The 24,077-nt window shown below is 33.6% G+C and overlaps 3 protein-coding genes across 5 annotated transcripts; 2 read left to right on the forward strand and 1 right to left on the reverse strand.

Annotated features, from left to right (window-relative positions):
• Positions 1-335: 335 nt before the first annotated feature.
• LOC120160862 (PTI1-like tyrosine-protein kinase 3) lies at positions 336-3,400 on the reverse strand. 2 transcript variants are annotated; one of them, XM_039171190.1, is made up of 8 exons: positions 3,243-3,400; positions 2,560-2,728; positions 1,970-2,223; positions 1,746-1,872; positions 1,372-1,645; positions 1,115-1,246; positions 942-1,029; positions 336-845 (listed from the first exon to the last, which is right to left on the reverse strand). In XM_039171190.1, the coding sequence occupies exons 2-8, from the start codon at positions 2,651-2,653 to the stop codon at positions 714-716; spliced, it is 1,101 nt and encodes a 366-aa protein (XP_039027121.1). In that variant the 5' UTR covers positions 2,654-2,728; positions 3,243-3,400; the 3' UTR covers positions 336-713. The 2 variants fall into 2 exon arrangements, 1 of the variants encoding a protein (XP_039027121.1); XR_005519457.1 differs by lacking the exon at positions 3,243-3,400 and having other exon boundaries at positions 720-845; positions 942-1,028; positions 2,560-2,706.
• Positions 3,401-10,763: 7,363 nt separating this feature from the next.
• LOC120160849 (acetolactate synthase 2, chloroplastic-like) lies at positions 10,764-12,952 on the forward strand. Of its 2 annotated transcripts, none has more exons than XM_039171173.1 (2): positions 10,764-12,773; positions 12,879-12,952. In XM_039171173.1, the coding sequence occupies exon 1, from the start codon at positions 10,801-10,803 to the stop codon at positions 12,766-12,768; it is 1,968 nt and encodes a 655-aa protein (XP_039027104.1). In that variant the 5' UTR covers positions 10,764-10,800; the 3' UTR covers positions 12,769-12,773; positions 12,879-12,952. The 2 variants fall into 2 exon arrangements, with proteins under 2 accessions (XP_039027104.1, XP_039027110.1); XM_039171179.1 differs by having other exon boundaries at positions 10,764-12,769; positions 12,875-12,948.
• A 784-nt stretch (positions 12,953-13,736) lies between these two features.
• LOC120160885 (protein FAR1-RELATED SEQUENCE 7-like) lies at positions 13,737-15,115 on the forward strand. Its single transcript, XM_039171210.1, has 2 exons — positions 13,737-13,837; positions 14,523-15,115. Coding segments are annotated over exons 1-2 (381 nt in total). The 5' UTR covers positions 13,737-13,836; the 3' UTR covers positions 14,903-15,115.
• Positions 15,116-24,077: the final 8,962 nt, after the last annotated feature.

A 24,077-nucleotide genomic window follows, 5' to 3' on the forward strand; every position in this document is an offset into this window, starting at 1 on the left:
TTTGTCATTTATTCTATTTTTGGAGCATTTTGTCCCAACGTTTCATTTTAGATTAAAAAGACTCATATTTTGGAACGTTAATCATGTGTTAACCTAATAGTTTCCATCTATAGAGGGAGCTTTTTGCCTCAGTAAACGTTGGGAAGCCAAAATGCTCCAAAAAAATAAATAAGAGTCAAAATGATCATTTTGATAAATATTAGAGCTATTTTCGGCATTATGCCCCCATTATATTGATTATTGTTGAGTCTTGCATTATGAGTTATGGGTTATTTAGTTTACAGGTCCTTTGGCTGCTTGATGGTTTCTTATTCAGTTTTTGTGTTTTTTTCTTCTTCATGGAAATAGATATAAACATCAACAAATCAAAGACTGCCCATCACTCTTCGATTAGTTCCAATCTCTCTCAACGAAAACATTCATACAAATTTATGAAGCATAACAATGACCAAAGTACAAACCAAACCATACTCGTCAACACAACCCAAACCGCTGGTCAATTTACGACTACATCCAAAACCGGAAACCGACAGAAATTAAACGGATCAACCCAATCCTAAGCTTACCATCGTCATATATGAAAAAATATGAGAATGTGTATATAATTAATATTTAGTGATCAGATTAAAAAGTGTATTTCGTTATGAAACCAACCTATTCATAGGTCGTGGAAGTTCCGATTACTGGAGGAGAAACTTGGGTTCATTTGCTTTTCAAGTCTCGGGTGCCGCCACCGCTGCTGCTGCTGGAGGCTTCAACAATGGTTGGAGAGCCTTGACAATGATGCTCATGTTAGGACGGAACTCGGCTTCATACTGCACGCATAACGCTGCCACAGCTGCCAACTGCACCGGCAGAGACATACCGAATGCGATATGTTAGTATAGTGTGCTTTATGAAATTGAACTAGTGCAAGTTATGCAAATACAGGATAAGAATACCTTAGCAACGGCTTTAGGAGGATACTCTCCCTTCAGTTTTGGATCTACGCATTGTTTTACTTTGTCTTCGCTCAGTCGTGGGGTAGCCTGAAATCGAGAAAACGGAACGTTCAAGTGTTAATTGAAATTTAGGTGAAAAGATTGGGAGAAAGAAGAGAAAGCAATAAGCTCACCAGGTAACGAGACTCTGCTGTCCACGAGGCATTGTGTGGTCAACAGGCTTCCTACCCGTAAGAAGCTCTAAAAGGACAACCCCAAAGCTGTAGACATCGCTCTTTTGCGTCAACTGACCGGTCATAGCATACCTAGAATACATTCGAGCCATAAAATAAGTTCCGAATCCTATATAGTATTTGCAGCTCAACAACAGGCAATAACTGATTTAGTTTGAGAGAAACAAATAAACAATATAAAGGGATTTGAAAGATACTCTGGGGCATGATAGCCGAAGGTTCCCAAAACTCGAGTAGAATGAAGACGAGCAGCCATGTCAGGAGCCTGGTTTGAGAGGTTAAAATCTGCAATCTTGGCTTTGAAGTCTTCAAAAAGAAGCACATTGCTAGATCTGATATCTCTGTGGATAATCGAGGGTTGAACCTTCTCGTGCAAGTACTCCAAGCCCCTTGCTGCATCAACTGCAATTCTTACCCTCTGAATCCAGTCAAGAACTGGCCCTGGTTGTGCCCCTTGAACTCCCTTCCTTCCTATGATTCCCAAAAGCAAGAAAAGTGTCAAACTAAACGAGTCCACTCTGGTCAGATAGATCTATATCAAGAATCAATATAATGTGATAGCATGACGAACCATGCAATATGTCATGAAGCGAACCCATCGTTGCAAACTCGTAGGCAAGCACACGGTGATTTCCTTCAATACAGTAACCTTGCAACTCGACAAAATTGTCATGCTTCAGTCTTGAAACCATGGAAACCTAACCATAGAAATTCATGCAGGGGAATCGTCGAGAAACAAGGGGAATCATGAACGACAACAACCCGAATTTTAGAACTACAATTTCTTATACACACCTGGGTCAGAAACTCTACATTTGACTCGGACTCGGCGGAAACATCGAGCTTTTTAACAGCCACAGCTTTTCCATTGTTCAAGTCGGCATAATAAACTCTTCCATAAGAACCCTCACCAATCAAAGCCTTTGATCCGAAACTGTCGGTTTTTTCTTTCAATTCTTCCAATGGTAATGCAGGAACTTCGATAGGTGGTGGTGATTTTTGCACTTCCGGTTTGATAGGAGCCGGCACCTTTGAGTTTCTATTATGCCCTAAAAGCCCGTAGCATGAACAATGAGAGTGCAAGTAAAAGTCAAATATAAAATAAATAAGGCAATCTAAGTCGATTCCTAATTCTTGCCTAAATCATAACAAGCTTAAAACGCCAAAAAAAAAATGGGGGTTTCAGTGGCTCAGTCATGCATGCTTTCTGGTGAAGAACCAACAAATAGAAAATATGCCTCTCATCTCTATTATCCCGAGTGCGGTAAATACTAAATAAGTATAAGATCTGTACTAGCAGAAAATGACTACAGCATTTGCAATGCCAATGGATTTCTAACAGTAAATCGGAATTATCGAATCAAGTTAGCAACAAAGTAGCATACCATCAGTATGATCCTTGGGTGCTTTCAAGTGCTCGTTTTCGTGTTGTTGGTAACTCTCGTCTGCCTGACACGAACAGCAAAGCCAACGACGCATCCTTGGTCGTTTCTTCAAATACAAATTGCAAGTATTCTCTAATTGAACAAAGGAGCCTCAAGGAGATGCATATGCCTGCATAATTTCACAAAGCATTTGAACATAAAACATCAAAATCAAATAAAGCAACAGAACATACAGAAGAAAAGCTCAAATTCACCCAAGCATTGCATTTCAATCACTTCGTGGTAGATAAAACAATAAATGCATAATTCGATTAATCATAATTAATAAATCAAACGTCAAGAGATGAATTTACAATAAAATTCACACCAGTAACATTCAAATAATGATAAAATTGTAAGAGGAATCAGACTCATTAAAAGCCTTAAAAAAAGAGAGAAATTAAAGATCAAAAAGCAAACAATTCAAAAATCAAACCACGACCCAGAAAAATTAAGCCCGGTTCTGAAATGAGTTTGCTTCAAATTCAAGACAGAAGTCCAAAGAATCTAAATATAAATGAAACCCTTAAATTTCCTCTTCGAAATGAGAAAAAAATAGAAAGGAAAAAGAAAAGACACAGATTAGCAAACAGAAACATTAGATTTCAAGAAAGATTAAAATTGGAAACCAAGAAGAAGAATACCTGGATTTCTCCTCTATTTTCTCTCTTCCTTTTCCGATTTATTGGAAGAAATTTCTCTTCTTCTCTACCTCTTTCTGGGTTTTGTTACCAGCTTTATGGTTCCTGATGAAGGGATTGTTAAGGAGAGAGAACGAGAGAAAATAGAGAAGGAAAATAAAACTCAGAGAGAGACGGAAACAGGGAAATCGAAAGAATTTTAATATTTAAAGGTTATTTTTCCCTCCCTCTAATGCTTTTTGCCTGTTTGTGTTGAAGGAAAACGAGAGAAAATTTTAAAAAAGGCCTAATAATTAATTTAGATCCCAATACTTACATTTTTATCAATTTAGTCATTTATGTTTAATTAAATTTCATCCTTAAAAATCAAATCATTTTTTTATTAATCTGAGTAAGTACAAGGTAGAATCTATTCAAATATAAATCTCGACCTTTTTACATCGAACTTAAAAACCCATGTGGCTCGCTCGGGTCCTCAAGGAATACCAACAATTCTTTTATCACCGAGGCTACTTGATTCGTGCTCAACTCCGTTAACATTTTAATTATTATTTTTATCTAAAATAAATGTCCTTAAAATATTGAAGGTAAATTTTGATTTGTTTAAAATATTATGGGTTAATTCAGATGAAAAGTATATGAGTTAAATTGAAAAAGTGTAACTATTGAGGACTAATTTTATCATTATCCAAAAGTTTGAAAAATATGACTAAGGCAACGTGGGGAAAAGTCATAAAATGAAATAATGATTAATGAATGGAATATTTCCACATATTGTATAAATAATTGAACCTAACAAAGTATACATTGTTTCTTATTTATTTTGTATGTGACATATTTACAGTGACGGGACTTGGTGTAGAGTTTGGGGTTAACTTAAAATCTTTAAAAATTTATAGGTATAAATTAAAATATTTAAAAATTTTGAAGGGTTCAATTTATATTTTCTTCATAAAAACTAGGTTTAATTAAAATTTTTTAAAATTTGAGAGATTTAATGAGAATTATTTCAAATTACGAGAGGAGTTTAATTAAAAATATTCAAAAAAATTAAAATTTAATCTAAAATTTTAAAAATTTTAGATCCGCTACTGAATTTAATATTGTGTTGACTTTACGTTGAATCATCCTAGACTAGTATTTTTAAACTTAATTTGTGATATAATTATTTTTTAGGCATAATAATAAAATTATCCTCGACTTTTGTATAAATAGTCACGTTGTCCTCTATTTTTTTTAGAGCATTTTAGCCCCAATTAGAGAAAAATACCATCTGGGTGAATGAAAATCGTTAGTTAACTAACGGTCAACATTTCCTATTGACGTGGAATGTCCTATTGATGAAAATCGTTAAGTTTATATGTAATTAATAGTTCTAAAAATAATTTTTTGCTAAAGTGACAAACACATGGACTTGTCACGGCCGTATGAAACATTGACAATAAGTTAACTAACAATTTTCATCCAACCAAGAGACATTTTGCTCCAAAATGTAATGTTGGGCTAAAATATTAAAAAAAAAAAAAGATATGGACAAATCATTGGGGGTTAATTTTGTTATTATACCTTTTTTAAAAGGTGGAAACTTTCTAACACGTGCTACATTAATATTGGTTATCCAAAATTAAGTGGCATGCTATGTATATTTTTCATATTGAGAATCCTTGAGAGCGAATCAATGAGGGGCTTTGCTTTGTTGATAAGCATACAAAGATTACTTTCAAATAAGTTCAAGACAATGAATGTGGCAGTGGTTGAATGAGATGAATTATGGAGCTTCATTTAGAAACCCTCTTTTCTCTCTCTAAATTTAATTTAATTTCATTCATTTTTTACACTTAATTATAAAATAAGTGTCTAAACTATAATACTTTTTTTACGAACAGTTCTTAAATTATTTTTTAAATGATCTCGGTGTCTAACATTGTAAACATTACCATTTTAGGTGTCTGAGCCTTCAATGGCGTTAATTTTCTTCGTTAAATGACATGTGTCATAATATGATAATTTTAAAATATTATTTAAAAGTAAAAAATAAAATTATATTTAAAAAACACAAAATTTTTGAAATAACTAGAAAAATTTAAAAACCTTTATTTCAATCTCTAAACCCACGTTGGTAGCCACATTTGCCAAAATGCATCCGTCCCTGTATTTAGGTGCATCAAAGTGCAGATTCATTGTGCAAAAAGCGTATAAATAGGGTAAATTACACTATTCTTCACTGAATTTTACTCTCTTTTCTATTTTACTTGTATTTTCATTTTTTAATTTACTCACTGAACTTTGAAATTGCTTATGTTTCGATCACTTTTGATTCTTTTATTATTTTTTGCATGACATGGTATTTTTTATTATTATTAAATATAAAAAAACTTAAAATAATCACCATGTGCTGTAGACCTCATGTTTTTGTTTTCATTTTAAATTATTTTTATGTTAAATAATGAAAAATGTTATGTCATATAAAAGTAATAATAAAATAATTCAGAGGGATTAAAATAAGAATAATTCAAAAAATTAATGAGTAAATTAGAAAATCTAAAAGTACAATAAATAAAATAAAAGAGAAAATAAACTTCGAGGAAAAATGGTGTATTACCCTTATAAATATAATGAATGTGTTTCAAAACACTAATCATCATAAAATCAGATCATGTATGTTGGTATGATTTCATTTCTACGTAGTTTTAACATTCTCATGTCATTTAACGTGTCATCATGTTCATGCTCCGTATCATGTATTCATACTTGCTTTATATCATATCATTCTTGTTATCATGTTCATACATATAACCACTTATAGACCGGGTTGGGTTGGGTTGGGTTAGGTTGAGTATTTGAGTTTTCGATCAATCCGACTTAATCTGAAAATTATATATTTTTCACCCGATTCGAACTCGATATGAAAATTATACACCCTCCATCCTATCCGAACTGATCCGCTCTTTTGAGATAAAATTCGAACTCAACCTAATCTAATCCTAAATAATATATTTATAAAAAAATGTTAATTTTATTCAATAAAAAATAAAAATTTAATTGGAAAAATAATATATTGATAGGTTTGATTGCAATTATCCTTAAATATATAAGGTAAAATTATAATTTTTTCGAGTCGGGTCAAATATTTTTTATCTTAAACTCGAATCCAATCCAACCCGAATATAATCTCTAAAAGCCTCGACCCTGCATCCTGTCAAGCATCGATTGATAAAATATGCCGGCAAATGTAGGAATACGCGTTTTGTAACAACACCTTCAACCGAAACTTGCGAAGTCCGACCGCGGATATCATGGCTCTGATGCAGATAACTGTCGAGCAAATACTCAAAGTCGCGACCGACACGCCTACTCAAAGTCGCGACCAATCCGGTGAAGAAGAACGCGCTCACGACGTGCGAAAACACGTACCACGAATTATCGAATGGTTTCCAACAAGCGACGTCGTCGGCGTTCTTCGAGAAGGATTACGATGGCATGTTGCAGGCCGAACAACAAACACCTAGGGCACAGGCTAGTTGCACCACTATTTTCAACACTCCACCGAATCCTCTTAATCCCGTTCCGGAACAAAATAGGCATGCGAGGATCTTGATTGCAATGGCCATTGTTGCTGGAACTGAACTTACTTCTCGAAAATATTGATTTCGATTTCGATTCGAGCCTCGAACATATTAGTAACACTTGGATATAATAATATTGTAATGTCATAAAAATATGAATGTATTGATCATAGACTTATAAGTAATCATTAATAAATCTTTATTGGTATATGTAACAATATCGGGAATCCGACCTTTAGACATCCCAAAGAGTTTATTTATCTTCGACACACATAATAATCGAAAGATGTTAAAATACAGTCGTATTTCTAACATAATATTATACATCCGTCTCTAAATTTTGATAATCACCATTTCAAAATTTCTCAAAACAAAACCCTGTACGTAGCAACATGAAGAATGAAAGAGTCAGCACGCATTCTATACAAAAAGTGTATGGCTTCATCCACAAACTATTACTCTCATTTTAAATTAGTCTTTAAACTTCTAAATATTTTGATTTTATCCCCAAGTTATGAACCTCATTCCAAATTGGTTCCCAAGCTTTTAAATAGTTCAATTTATTCCTGAACTATCGATATATGCTAATCACGTTTTCAGTTAATAAAACCGTTGGGCCAATCTATATTATTATATGTTTAGAAAAAATAAAATTTAGGTTAAACTATTATTGAAACTAATTATATTCAAATGAATTTAAACCTTAAAAATATATGTATTCTTCATATAAAATCTTACGTTCGTCTTTAAATAGAACTTAGATTTCAAATATTATCTAAGTCAAAGGTCTATAAACAATGAAAAAGATGAGAAATAAAGGAAAGCCTTCAAAAAAGTGTAAAGGAAAGGGAACCCACATTTCATGGCCACCATAAGCCTTTACCATTCGAAGGTGGAAAAGTACAATTTGACTATTTGTTTGTTAAATAAAATTGTTGGTTAATTTAAGTGGTAAACAATTTGATATCGTTTAAGTAAAATTTCAAGTTTGAGTCTTTATGTATGTAGAAAATCTCCGTTGAGAGACTCACACACTAAAATCATATATATGACCTGGATTGATCCAAATTAACAAAGATGAAAACTTAAAACTGGTTTTTTATTTATGTTTTTATAATCAAAGCTCTACCATTATTGTTGTTTTTATCGTTAGAATCAATACAAAGCAAAAGAAAAATAGAAAATGGCCAAATTCAATGAGTTATGTATTGCCTTATTGGTCAAAGTTTTCAACTTCTTTTTAAAAGAAACCATCTTTTTTTGCATTTAGCTGTGATTTTAGCGGCAGGAGGAGTTGGTCTTCCTGATGAATTTGGGAACTCAAAACAGCCATTGGTTCAATGCTATTTTTCACATCAAATACAACAACAAAAAAATTCTGTCTTTCACTTTCAAACCCCATCACCGACTCATTTCACCACCTACACTAATGATTTGGACTCTTTGATTGCCTTTGGAGGTTGGGTTCTTGAATATCTTGCTTTTCCTTCACTGGGTTTTGATCAACAACCCTCCCCCCCCCCCCACCATTTTTAAGGGAATGAGAATTGTTAGGCACACCGTAATTCTTATGCACGATATGTGGAATAGGCCAAGGAAGAGGATTTATTTATGGTTGTTCAACTTGTGGCCCTTTGTTCATATTGCATGTTAATCACCGTCGAACAATATTGAAGACAAAAATCATCCACACCCATTCACCTTGTTTTGGAGACAAAGTCCATTCATTCGTGATGCGTGTGGCACTCGTGGAATTCATGTAGTGCTTGTGACATTATAGTCCACAAAAAATGCATCTCATTGCCTCTTGTCATTGAAAGCAATTGCCACTATCATCGTCTTTTCCACACATTTCTTTAGATCACAAGTGTTTTTCACTTCCTATTACAATCCAACACAAATGCGATGATCATCTTCTTTCACTCACTGATCACGATGATAATGATTATTCATAAAGTCATTTATGTGACATATGTGAAGAAAGCCAAGATCCAAATCTTTGGTTTTATCAGAGTGCGAGGTGTAATACTTCTGCTCATGTCAAATGTGTTATCGGATAATATCCTTTTGTTAAACTCTGGACTAACTTCCAAATGGAAGAGCTACATGAGCATCCTCTCACTATTGTTAAAAGGGTTTATTACTATACGAATTGCAGTGACTGTAGTAAGCCCTGTGTAGATTTGGCTGCCGAATGTTCAAAGTTCGAATGCAACTATATTACGCATACTGAATGTCCATGATTGAAAAACAGAGTTTGGTCCCGACCGGTTTACTTGTAATGTCTGTTGTGTTTTATTATCCAAACTATGTTTTTGTATTTGTAGTTTTGATGTTGTAATGTGTGAACATTTGATTGTTCAAACTTATTATTGTAATCTGTTCACTTGTGATGCATGTGGCACTGAAGGAGCTTATGCTGCTGCATATCCATGTGGTACATGTAACATTATGGCCCACATGTCCGTCCGTTCGTAAGTCGTTTTTTAAAATGAGGTCCTTAAAATAATTTTATAATAAAGTATAATTGTAAAGTGTCATCGTATTACAAGTGTTTCTTGTAAAATAAAAAATTTCCATTTAGCGAGATCCTGGGCGCAGGCGATTCGGGCTCATCCCAAGAACCAGAGATCCGAGGTGGCGCAAGCTTCTAGGAGACAAAACTGGAGACCTCCCAGCACCGGAGTGAATAAGCTGAATTCTGATGACGTGGTTCATCTCTCTACAATGGAAGCGACGGGTGGCGGCGTTCTCTGAGGCTTTAATGGCGAATGGTTGTTGGGCTACGACAGCTATATCGGGCGTTGCTCGACACTTCATACTGAAGTTTGGGCTTTAATGGACGGTTTGCAAATTACCTGGAACCGAGGTATCCGTCGTATTGAGGTTGAGATGGACAACTCTGAAGCTGTCAGAATCTTGACCTCTTCCTGTCAAAGATGCAAACCGACTATTTCCCGGCTAACTCGTGAGCTTATCCAACGAAACTGGAGCATCAAGATATTCCATGTCTGTCGAGAAGCTAATGGCGTAGTCGATGCTATAGCCAAAACCGACCACTTGGCATCAGCGGGCCTGACGGAGATTCACAATCCGCCGGCTGAGATACAGAGTCTGTTATAAGCTGATATGCATTCCTGGAGAAGAAACTCGATTAATCACTTATCAATGGTCATTTTTGTAATAAAAAATATCATAAAATAATTCTATGATCGTGATATTTTAATAAAATATCATTGTTTGAACGTTCTTAAAAGCAAAATATAAAACCCATGACGCATTGGATGTGGTGAGCCCCATGATGAAGATATAGCTCTTGCATGTGGTTGTTTATTGGAAATGTATAAAGCCCATATGACTTTGATAGCATGCAATTTCACTTTTGAAAAAAGATTCGAACGACAATGATGTAATGCAGCCAGCTGAAAACTCAGTGCCAGAAAACATAGTATGGTCCATGCTGATGGACAGGCCGCCTTTGTCGTTTAGGGTTTAAATAAATGTCATGCTGTAATCTTAACTTGGAACTTGTTAGGCTTGGATTGCTGTTTGATTGCTCAATCCACAATTGTTTAGTATTTGCATGATGTGAAGTTTTAAAAGGAAAATCACAAGTGGTACATGCATTCTCGTAAATATTACAACTTGCAAGAGGGAGTAGGTGGGTGTTGACCTTGATTCCTCGTAGCTCAAGATTAAAAATGGATATTTAATATGATTTTATAAGAATATTTTTAAAAAAAAATTGAATTTAGATTTTAATTTAGGGCGAAATATTTTATCTATTAAAAGTAGAAATGAGTCCAATAAAAATTATTTAATTAAGAGTAGAAATGAGTTATTTAAAATTAAATTTTAATTTTTTTAAGTATCTATATTTAATCTATTAGTTTATTATTTTAAAGTAAATTTAAATGATACTTTAAGAGAGAATATAAAAAGGAAATTAATCTATTAATCCATTTGTTTTGCTCGCCAAGCTCTGATCGACAACAATGGCGGCGGCTACTGCAAGCACCATACGACCCAAGCCTTCTCCTTTGGCTTTCTCCTTCAAATCTTCACTACTCAGTTCTAAATCCGTCCTTCCTTTTTCAACAATCCCTCGAAAGCTCACGCCTTCCCGTTCCCTCACCGTTTCCAGCTCTCTTCCACAATCAAATTCCGCCGCCTCCGCCGTCACCCCAACTACCCCATCTGTCCATGTTTTCGTTTCCCGTTATGCTCCTGACGAGCCGCGAAAAGGCGCCGATATCCTCGTGGAAGCCCTCGAACGACAAGGGGTCAAGAACGTGTTTGCTTACCCAGGCGGAGCTTCACTGGAGATCCACCAGGCTTTAACTAGGTCCAAAGTGATCCGAAACGTCCTCCCAAGACACGAGCAAGGAGGGGTTTTCGCGGCGGAGGGCTACGCGCGATCCTCCGGCCTTCCCGGCGTTTGTATTGCAACTTCTGGTCCGGGGGCGACTAACTTGGTGAGCGGTCTCGCCGACGCGATGCTCGATAGTGTTCCTGTAGTGGCGATCACGGGTCAAGTCCCTCGGAGAATGATCGGAACCGATGCTTTCCAAGAGACTCCGATTGTTGAGGTATCACGATCTATCACGAAACATAATTATCTTGTGCTTGATGTTGATGATATCCCTAGGATTGTTAGTGAAGCTTTCTTCTTAGCTACCTCGGGTCGACCCGGCCCCGTTTTGATCGATATACCGAAGGATATACAACAGCAACCTGCCGTTCCGAAGTGGAACCAGCCGCTCCGATTGCCTGGTTATATGTCTAGATTGCCTAAGGATCCCAGTGAGGCTCAGTTGGAGCAGATTGTGAGATTGATTTCGGAATCGAAGAAGCCCGTGTTGTATGTTGGTGGTGGGTGTTTGAACTCCAGTGAGGAGTTGAAGAGATTCGTCGAGCTTTCCGGAATACCGGTCGCGAGTACTTTAATGGGTCTCGGCTCGTTCCCGAGCTCGGATCCGTTGTCGTTACGAATGCTTGGGATGCATGGAACCGTGTACGCTAATTACGCTGTTGATAAGAGTGATTTGTTGCTTGCTTTTGGTGTGCGGTTCGATGATCGTGTGACCGGAAAACTCGAGGCTTTTGCCAGGCGGGCCAAGATCGTGCATATTGATATTGATTCAGCCGAAATCGGGAAGAATAAGCAGCCTCATGTGTCGATTTGTTCCGATGTCAAATTGGCTTTGAAGGGGATTAATAGGATATTGGAGAATAAGGAAGCTAAGCTTAAACTCGATTATTCAACTTGGAGGGAGGAGTTAAATGAACAGAAGGTGAAATACCCTTTGAATTATAAGACCTTCGAGGAAGCGATTCCGCCTCAATATGCGATTCAGCTTCTCGACGAATTAACGGATGGGAATGCAATTATAAGTACTGGCGTTGGCCAGCATCAGATGTGGGCTGCTCAGTTTTACAGGCACAAGAAGCCACGCCAATGGTTGACATCAGGGGGATTGGGAGCAATGGGATTCGGATTGCCCGCTGCCATTGGAGCCGCCGTCGCAAATCCCGGGGCTGTTGTTGTGGACATCGACGGTGACGGAAGTTTCATGATGAACGTCCAAGAGTTGGCGACAATCAGCGTGGAGAAACTCCCCATCAAGATATTGTTGTTAAATAATCAGCATCTAGGCATGACTGTCCAATGGGAAGATCGGTTTTACAAGGCGAACAGAGCTCATACGTATTTAGGCAACCCGTCGAACGAGTCCGAGATATTCCCGAACATGTCGAGATTCGCAGAAGCATGCGGAATACCCGCCGCTCGCGTGACGAAGAAGGAAGATCTCCGAGCGGCCATCCAGAAAATGCTGGAGACACCCGGACCGTACTTGCTAGACGTGATCGTCCCACATCAAGAACATGTGTTGCCTATGATCCCAAGCGGAGGGGCTTTCAAAGATGTGATCACAGAGGGTGATGGAAGAACAAAATACTGATTTTGATGAAAATCAATATATATGCATGCCTGCATGTATGTGAATGTGTGTGTTTCTGGTTATGTATGTATGGGAAGCCATGGAAGCTCTGCTGAGTTTTTGGCTGTTTTCATGTTCTTTTCCACTAGAATAATACGTAGGAAACTTGATTTTGGGCTTATAATCTCAACATAAATATGAAGACGATAAATTACTCTATAAATATTAAGCAAATAGTCTCTTGATTATTGGATATTACTTTATTAAGTTTTTAGACTATTGATTATTCAGCTTTAGAGTATTATTTTGTTGAGTATTTCAATTATTAAAAGTTATAAAATAATTACTTGATTATTCGTTATGTTTCAAACTCGTCTTATATTATTAAAAGATGACGATATTATGAGTTAAACGTTAATTTGTTGACTATGATATCATAAAATTTAACTTCAAAATCTCAAGCGATTATCATATCATAGTCATTAGGTTAACATCCAACTTAAACAAACGTCAATTTTTTAATGAAAGATGACGAGTGTAAAACATAATGAATAGTCGGATGATTATTTTATAACTTTTAATAATCAAATACTCAATAAAGTAACACTCTATAATTAAATGATTATTTTATAACTTTTAATAACCGATGAACTTAATAAAATAATACCCCATAATTGAAAAACCATTTACGTTATTTATCAAAAATATTATATATATTTATTTATTTAACTTAACATATGAATATTATACGAACAGTAATCAATTGTACTGTATTAAATGTAAAAAAGGGGTCGGGTTTTGGATTTTGGAAGGAAACCCGAGTCTTCCGCGATTTTGCCCGACCAAGAGCGAAACAATGATCAAGCGAGGTCAGGTCCACCTTGTTTGAACACGTGTCGACATTTCATTAGCCAATACGAAGCTTTTGACTTATACTATATTAAACCTAATCAAATCTCGCCACGTTCGTTCTTTCTGCGTTCCTATAATCCCCAACGCTGGTCTCGCACTCCCCCAGAAAGTTTCGCCTTCCTCCGACACCCTAATCGATCATCCACAATTTCATTCCCCGTTAACGTTACATTTTCGAGTAAGGTTCTTATTTTTCATTAATTTAGGTTTAATTTTAGTCTTTTTAACGTTTATTTGAATTAATTTTTTGATTAATTGCTCATTGTAAAGTGCCAATGGATAGATTTAATTATATTCTATTTTTCGTTCGATTTATTAATTTATTTGCTGTTTGATTTCCGATAAATTGTGCGTGTAGGTGATAAGGTTGTCAGTTTTGAATTTTTATTAGATCTGATATCATTTTGTTTGTTCTGGTAATTTCAGTTTTTTTGGAATCTGTTTGGTTGCTAGTAAAATGAAGGGAAATTGAAAAGGAAAACGAAAGAAAGAGAAAGAAAAAGGAGAAAGCTTGAATTCAAGAGTTGACTTCAAGTTGGACTCGTGAAATTTCTTTTATGTTCGTTTTATCCTTTCATTTTTATGAAATTTCTGATTCAGAACTGACATTTAGAATTATCATGTGTTTTCCTTGCATTTTTTTACTTAGCTTTCTTGGAAACCAGATTCAATGTAAGTTGCATTAAAAGCATTTTTTTCAGGAAATTTACTTGTGTTCGATTTTCGGTAAATATCGGTTAAGTTCATGAGATTGAATGTAATGTCAATGTCACTCTGTGGTTACTTTAGTTCTATGAAGTTGAAGGCAGTTAGCCATTTTCGACTTCGATAGAAATAATTACAGAAAATGCTTGTTCTCGCAGTGGAGTTTGGGGTTCATGGTGATGTTAATGGTGGCATCCTCTTGAATTCGGTCCAAGTGGAGGGTAGTAGTAGCATGGACAATGAAAATGAAACAAGTGAAAATCCTGTCGAAGGGATTTTCCAACCGAGTCTGAATGACAAGTTGGATCAAACTTCTCCAGAAAATGGCGACTTCCCTGAGGTTGCTACGGCTGATGAGCCTTATGAGGGTCAAGAGTTTGAATCTGAGGCAGCTGCACATGCGTATTATAATGCATATGCCACGAGGGTAGGATTCATCATTCGTGTAAGCAAACTTTCCCGTTCAAGGCGTGATGGATCTCCCATCGGAAGGGCCCTTGTTTGTAACAAAGAGGGTTTCAGAACGCCCGACAAGTGAGAAAAAATCATGAGGCAAAGGGCAGAGACGAGGGTTGGATGCAGGGTGATGATTTTGGTGAGGAAAGTAAGTTCAGGTAAATGGATTGTCACCAAATTTGTGAAGGAGCACACATCCTCTAACAGATGGAAAAGGTCGAAGGGAGTGCATATACGATCAATTCCCGGTCAGTTTTCACTATTGTACTAAATTCATTTCTGCTGTACTGCGTTGAGACATACATATTCTTTCACAGTCTATATCAGTTCATCCTTACTGATTGGAAATTGAATCTTCTTTGGTTGGGGATGGAGATTTTCGGGAAATAGGAGAAGGGCTAGTAGAAAATTTAAGGTTTCAATTTTTATAATTTTTTCGTAGATTTTAAGAATTATACCCCTCCATATCCATGTTGAACACGGATACTTTCGGAAAAATGAAAATTCGGAGCAAGAATAGGAATATATGGCTTTCAAAGTGCTAGCCTGTCAGGTAAGAAGTATACTCAAATGAAGTCATTAACATGCTTGCCTGCTCGCCTTCTCCACTTGCCTTCAAGCAAACAACAGATATTTTATTTTTGTGGTCTCTTGTTCATATATTTGGATGGATGGGAGCTACTTTTCCCTAACTAGAGCTGTTGTCTTAAGTCATTTCAAAATATAACGTTCTAGACAGTGTCGTCTTATCGGAATTGTTTGACATTACCGAGAATACCGCGTCTTGTTTCATGTCATTTAATCTGCCTATGAACTTCCTGTCACAACTCTTTTCAGTGTCAGGATTTTAGCCTCTAAAATCTCATTTTCAGCTTTACGACAAAAACTAATATTCGGGATTGCCTCGGTAGACATTAATCGACCAAATAGCCATTTTTACGTTGGTAAATATGGCAGAATTTACTTTCGCCTTAGCAATATTGCCATTGTAGCTCATGTATGCAGTTGTTCTTATGGAATGCAGCTCTGGTCCTCTGGATTAAACATCGTCGTTATAAGTTCCCATTAAATGCTCTTACCGTAAAGTCGTCGGTTTCAACATTGTAATAAATTCTCTGTACTGCAACTTGTTCTGATAATCTTATTCTTTCTTTTGCAGAATGAACATCACAGAATCCGAGAATTAACACAGCAACTAGCCATTGAGAAGAAAAGAGCTGCAACATATAAAAGGCATCTAGAATTGATCTTCGAGCAATCGAAGAGTACAATGAGAGTCTGTCAAAGAAAATCCAACACATAGTTGACAGTGTCCGAGAATTTGAAAACAACGTGCAGCAGAGCCATGTATAGTTTGCGTGTAGCTTTTTGTCGACACATAGGACCAAAACCAGGTATAGAAATACTATGTAGGGCGCATACACCGGTGTTCATATGATTCGATTTGCATAGGAAAATCACATCCTGATACCGTTCTCGGTGTTCGTTAGAATCTAGCCAGCTTCTTTTAAATGCCAACCCATGGGGTTCATACCAATTCATTGGAATGCCTTGTATAATTCTGCTTCCAAATTCGAACCACATGATTTGTAGGACTAGAGGATCAGTCGATGTACAGTCTTTTCGGGCGAAGATACTCGGCATCGAACCGGGTTTAGTTCGGTTCATGCAGTTGCCTTTTAACGGTTCTAGTTGATCTCGATTCGAACATCAGCATCTGCGAACTCTTTCCTTTATTCCGAGGCAAAAGCCTCTTTGTACAACAACAAATAAAGAATGACATTACGATGTATTTTTTTAGTGTTCAAATTATTTTATAAACTTTTTTGTTCTTATTTTCAAATAATGATTTTGACAAATTAAAATTAGGGTAAACTAAATTTGATATTACCGAATTTTAGGTGATGTCGTTTATAGGTAATGTCGTTTATGCAATGAACTTTCAATTTTATTAATTATGATATTGAACTTTGATTTTCGTTTTAATTATATCATTAGATATTTGTATTGTTAACAGTCGGATTAAAATGATGCCGTTTTAGTGAGGTGTTTATGTCGATATCCATCAGTCACATTGACAGTCATTAGCTACTTCATCATTCCGTTAATGACTTAACAGTTTAGTGTTATAATTGAAACGAAAATCAAAGTTCAGTGTTATAATTGGAAAAATTGAAAGTTCAATGGTATAAACAATACAATGCCTAAAGTTTGATGATATTTGAGTAGTTTACTCTTAATATTAACATAATTTAATTACAACATATTTAAGGGGTAAAGTACACAAATGGTCCCCCTATTATAGAGTATTGCTTTATTAAGTCTTTTGACTATTAAAATTACAAAAATGGTTCTTCAACTATTGAATGTTGTTTTGTTAAAAACCTTGACTATTAAAAGTTACAAAATGATCACTAACTATTCATTATATTTCAAACTCGTCATTTTATGTTAAAAAAATTGATGGTTGTCTAAGTTGGACGTTAATGAGATGACTAGATAAGATATGACGGTCGTTTGAGATTCTGATATCATATTTTATCATATCACAGTTAATAGTTTAACGTTCAACTCAAAATAGTGTCAATTTTTTTAAAAGAAAAATGACGAGTTTGGAACATAATGAAAAGTCGGATGGGCATTTTACAACTTTTAATAGTTGAGGGATTCAATAAAGTAACACTATATTGTCGAAAGACCATTTTATAACTTTTAATAGTTGAAGTACTTAATAAAATAATGTCCTATAGTCGAGATCATTTGTGTACTTTACCCTTTTGGTAATTACAAACACCTATTAACATTTAATTTGAAAGTTTTTTTTGAATAAATTGAAAGTCTAAAATAGAGATATATAATTAAATAAATGTCATTTAAATTTGGAGAGACTATTAAATTTAGCTTTAAGAAGAAAAATGTATTACAATATCATAAAATTTGTATTATAAAAATAGATAAAATTACCCATAATTCTATGAGAAAAGAAAAGGCAAACAATATTTTTTTAAAATATTTTTTAAGAAACTACCCACGTTCTATCTAAATATAACAAATGGGTAAATTACGTGCGTTTAGTACTTAAATTATTAGTTTTAATTTAATTTAGTATTTAAACTTTTAAATTCTAAGATCATATCTAAAGTTTAGTTTTTATTTCATTTTAATATCTAGTCATTAAAAACTTTAGTTTTTGTTTCGTTTTAGTATTCTTGCTCAAAATTTAACGTTAAGTTTTTAAAAATTAAAAGTTTAGTTACAAAATGAATCAAAACTGATAGTTTAGGTACTAAGTGTATTAAGTTTTTAACGGTGATATACTAAAATAAAATAAAAACTAAACGTTATGTATCATTTTAAAAAATTAAAAATTTAGGTATTAAAATAAGTCAAAAATAATAGTTTAAATATTAAATACGTAAGCTCACAATTACGTACCACGCATGATGTGGGTTTATTATTGATTTTCCTGGGATTTGCTTTCTTTTTATTCGTTATTATTATTATTATTATTAATTATTGAATTGAAATAGAAATAGGTTATGACTAAAATTATTTAAAAAATATATAAATATAAATAAATCTTATTGTATCGACAAACGAATCACAATATGAGATCAAACTACCGGAAGATCATCGATAATCACAAATTAGAGTCGAGTTACGAGCGTCATGAGAAAATTATTTTCGAACACAAACTGCATATCCAATTGTAACTTGAGAATCCTGGTTGACCGATCGCCTAAAAAATATACAACATAAACAAATAAAAGAAAAATAAGGAATACATGCAGTCAATGACCAACACCAAGACAGATTCGTCTTCTGCCAAACAAGATGCTAGAAAGAAATCTTTTTAGGATTTTACATACTCACTTGTTTAAAAAGTCATAGGTTTCGGATACGCGATAACTTTTATATTGGATTTAGATACGCGGTTTACGTTCCAATATTTTTTTTTACTTTGATTTGTGATTATTGATGATATTTCAATAGTTAGACCCACTGTTGTGGTTTATTTGTTAATGCAGGCAGATCTCTTCGTATTTATCTTTTGTTCGAGTTTTTGGATAAGTTTTTAACATTTTCTTAATATGATTATTGTATGATCTCAAATGACTAGTTTTTGTGTTAATTATTATATGAATATGTCTGAAATATGTGTTTGTACTACGTTTTTGGGCACGAATCAAGCGGCATTCGTGGTAAAAGAATTGGTGTTATTCATTAAGGGCTCGAGTTCGAGCACTATAGATGTCAAGGGTGTGAGCCTTCAAAGTCAAAATATTTAGAGTTATTTTTTAACATATATTGTCTTGTACTTACCTTAGAATAATAAAAAATTACTTTTGTTATAACCTATCATTGTAATAATACTTGATCTTTTGATGTTTGTTTAATTTTTCCATTAAAAATATTAAAAAGACTATTAAAAGTTATAAAATAGTCATTCGATTATACAATGTTATTTTATTAAGTCCCTTGATTACTAAAAGTTATAAAATGATCACCTGATTATTCATAACGTTCAAAGTCATCATTTTCGTTCAAAAATTAACGATTGTCTAAGCTGGACGTTAGAATGATGACTGAAATATGATAGTCATTTGAGATTCCATTATCATATTTTATTATATCACAATCAGCAGGTTAACGTTCGGCATATCGTCAAATTTTTAACGAAAAAAATATGATTTTGGAATATAATGAATAGACGGTGACCATTTTGCAACTTTTAATATTCAAGGGACTCAACAAAGTAACACTCTATAATTAGAGGACCATTTTATAACTTTTAATAGTCAATGGACTTAATAAAATAATACCTTATAGTTGAAGGACCATTTGTGTACTTTACCCTTTATTCTTTTCACGTAAAGCAATTTAACCCTTCTTTGCATTCAATTCTAACAATATTATTGCTTCTTACCACTTCAATTTATACACCAATTGCGTAATAACAGAACCTTAAACTATTGATAATTGACTTTAGAATTAATGAGCTTAATCTCAAATTAAAATTAAGCCTTAAACTACACATTTAGTACATATACTATTAGTTTTCGTCTGTCTTAGTACTTAAATTTTTAATTTTTTTAAAACCATACTTAATGTTAATTTTTTTCATTTTAGTACCCCACTGTTAAAAAATTAGCGTGTTTAATACCTAAACTGTCAGTTTTTGTCCATTTTAGTGCCTAAACTTTTAAAAAAATTCAAAAAATTAGCGTTAAATTTTGAAAAGGAGTAGTAAAATGAAATTAAAACGAAATTTTAGGTATATTTTTGAAAAAATTGAAATTTTATGTATTAAAGTAAACAAAAACTAATTGTTTAGGTACTAAACACGTAATTAGGTACCAAAACCCCTTAATGGCTACCATAGTTAAACCTTGAGTTTGATAGCTTGGGATGAGGGGATTTCGATTCTTACCTTAATTTTCTTGAGATAGGCTTGCAAGGTTGCAAAGTTGATACCTTTAGTTAGGAAATAAGGGAGAACAATGGGGGTAAATGGGAGAATAAGACAATAAAATGAAGAAAATGAGATATGAGGGAAGGCACAGACTTGCCTTTTTGAAATAAAATTGGTACAATTACTCCTTTGATCCTTCGAATTTTTGTCCCAACTCAAAAATCACATTTTTAACTTTAATTGAGCTCAATCCAAGCTCAAACCCACTCAAACTTGGACTAAGGCTTCTTACGAACTAATGAGTTTATCCAAAACCCTTTCGGGCTAGTCTGACACTCCTAAACAAACTGAGATTTGGGGAGTTACAAAGGGTAAATAACAAACATCATCAATATTAATATAAAAATGAACATAATGACGTAACATATTGGCAGTTGACTTTATCTCAACTCAAAGTGGTCTATTTGAGATGATCGATGATTATGAATAACAATCAATATGAGAGAATCAATCTAAAGTTCCAAATCATAGAGAGATCAACACGATAACCAAATAAATATCAACTAAAGAAGCAACGTCTTCAACACGTACGCACACACATACTAACTAATAAGATGCAAATATAAAACACACATAGTCTCCACATCCACCGTACATTCTTTATTTTTCTTCTTCAGAATTTTAATTCTTCATCAAGCAAGTTACATAAAAAATGTTATGATAGAATCGAACATCAGGTCATAATCTCTAACAAAATAATTATTAATATTTTAAAGATTAATATTCGATTCATCAACATGTATAATTCTATATATTATTAGTGAATAAATGATGTCACATCATCATTATTAGTGAATCATATGATATCTCATCATCATACCTTAAAATTAAATTTATTTTTGACTGTGTCTTCCATTTGAAAAATCTAGTACATATGAAACTTGGGATTTAACCCATATAACTTTTAATAAAAAATTCAAGTCCCCTCTAAGTATTTGCCACGGAGCCATTGAGCCTGTAAAAGCTATGATCAAATTGCCATAATTTTATTATTAGTCAGCTGCGGAAATTGGGATGGAAATTAGTTTCTAAAAAAGGGCAAGTTAAAATCCACTTCCATGTGGTAAATAATTTTAATATCACAACACTTCACAAACAAATTTAAAAAAACACATGTTTTTCATAGCCTAGTGGCTACCCAATATCTTTTAGGGTAATTAATCAGGGTTAGAAGATTTTGTTTTTTACCCACATTTCTTTGTGCAAGCTTTAGCAGGCAAAGGTGGCCTCCTTAAGTGAAAATTTACACTAAATTATTGATTAATCACACAATAATTGACTTTTGTAAGCAACATTTTTGTAGGTTAATTAAATAATTATCTCACTTAACCATCATTCTAAAGTTGATGGATACGTAACCCCTCCACCATGCAATAATATCCCACACTTTTGCTAGCTATCTAGGCTCTTTAGTCCATCCCTCCTAGATAGGGATGGACATGGGTCGAGATAGGCCGGGTTTTCGGTCAACTCAATTTGAAAATATGCCTATTTCATCCAAAATTTGATCTGAGTCAAGTTTAGATGTGATTTCACTCGACCCAAATTCGACTTGATTTTTTTAGATAAATTCAGAACGATCTAATTTGCCCGAAATAAATATATTTATAAAAAAAATATTATTTTTACCAATAAAATAGGGATCTAATTGAAAAAAATAATATAAAGAGGGTTATTATTACAATCATTCCTAAATATTATAAGATAAATTTATATTATTTTTCGGGTCAGATCGGGTGTTTTTCACCCTAAACTCGAACTCGATTCGACCCGAACATATTCTCTAAAAAAACCCAATCGACCTAACCCCAACGCAAATTTTATTTTATAGAAAAAAGTCAATCCTATTAGATTAGGTCAAGTCATAACCCGCCAAGTTTGGGTTCCATGCCTGTCCCTACTTCAAGATGTGTTCATGTCTGAGTTGAGTTTGACCCTATTTAATTTTATTTTTTTTGTGTTTAGTCCTCAAGTTTGTTAGATTTAAACTTGAACTTGAACAAAATAAATATGAACCTACATATAAATTTAAGTATTTAAATCGAAAAAATATGGTCTAATATACTTGATTTTTTTTAATTTCAAAACTAAGACGGACTTAAAAATAGTTGAATCCTAATATATCGAGGAAAAGGCTTAATTTTATTAGTTTTAAAAGTTTAACGGACTAAAAAATAATTTGATCCAAAACTTTTGGAGGAGGTACAACACCACTAAGAATTCAATATCTAACAAATTTAATTTCTATGTGATTATTAGTACAATTTTGTCAAGCATCCGACGTACTTAATCTAAAATTTTCAATTGTATGAAACTAGCTTAATTGAAAAACAAAGAGTAAAAATAAAATAAAATAAAATAAAATATGAATAAGATAGTTTTAGTCCCTAGAGCTGGCAAATTTCTCAATTTAATCCTTAAATTTTATATCTACAACGGTCTTTAAACTTAAATTTGTTTAACTCATTTTAGTCATTATGAGATCATATTGAATCTTAGGAGTAAGAACGATCAAATTATTTAAATTTGACAAGTTTCGACATAACCTAATCATATAAGGTTGACTTTTATTTTTTGAAACTTAAATTCAGACGGGTCAATGTGAGTTAGGTCAAGACTAGGTTTAGATTTAGGGTAAGAAATTCTCGATTCGACCCGACACATAATTACTACTAAAATTTATCTTTTTTTTATATTTAAAAATAATTATTATAATATCTCTTAATATTTTTTCAATTCTCTCTCGTAAAATCGAATAATGTGAAAAAGGTTTATGTCGGGTCAGGATGAATTTACCCTAAATTTTAGGACGGACGAAACACTAAAAATGGGTAAATTACACATTTAGTACCTAAACTATTAATTGTAATCTATTTTAGTAACTAAACTTTTAATTTTTTTCAAAATCATACCTAACGTTTAGTTTTCATTTCATTTTAGTAACCGCCGTTAAAAACTTAACGCCTTTTGTACCTAAACTATCAATTTTGATCCATTTTAGTACCTAAACTTTCAATATTTTCAAAACTTAACGTTAAATTTCGAATGAATGTACTAAAATGAAACAAAAACTAAAATTTTTAACGGCGGGTACTAAAATGAAACAAAAACTAAACTTTAGGTATGCTTTTAAAAAATTAAAAGTTTAAATACTAAAACGAATTAAAATTGACAATTTTAAATACTAAACGCGTAATTTACCTTAAAAAAACCTTTAATTTTCGGGTCAGGACTGCTAAGAAATCGACCCATACCATATTTTGTCCATCTATATAGGGTGACGTGGACAAAAAAACCAAATTAAGAGACAGCATTACATTATTCCAACATAAAACAAATAAAAATGTCAAACATAATAAGAGGATGTCATTATTGAAGATGAGAATGGGGGGATATAATTTCAAAACCGCAAACATTGTCCCACAAATCCGCATTCAAAGTTTCAAAACTGAATTCGGCATGATTAAACTAATGTTCGTGGTCGGAATCTCTAAAGAATAAGAAGCATTTATTCAAGCATAATTTTTAATTCGGATTTAATCATCTGATAATTACAGTTAATTCAGCAGCCACCACTTAAACAGTGTCGGGTTTTTTCATGGGAAAATCACAACAGTTTACACCGGATTATGTAATAATTTAATTAATAATTAACGATTTAATTACTCGGTCAACTCACGAAAAGTTATTTAAAAAATCCATGGAATTAATGACGAAGTAATCAAAACTTTTAATATTAAAAAAATATTTGTATTTAATTATTTTTTCAAAGTCATATGTATTG

The sequence above is a fragment of the Hibiscus syriacus genome, unplaced genomic scaffold (genome assembly GCF_006381635.1).
Source record: "Hibiscus syriacus cultivar Baekdansim isolate YM2019G1 unplaced genomic scaffold, ASM638163v2 tig00002866_pilon, whole genome shotgun sequence".
Classification (NCBI taxonomy): Eukaryota; Viridiplantae; Streptophyta; class Magnoliopsida; order Malvales; family Malvaceae; genus Hibiscus; species Hibiscus syriacus.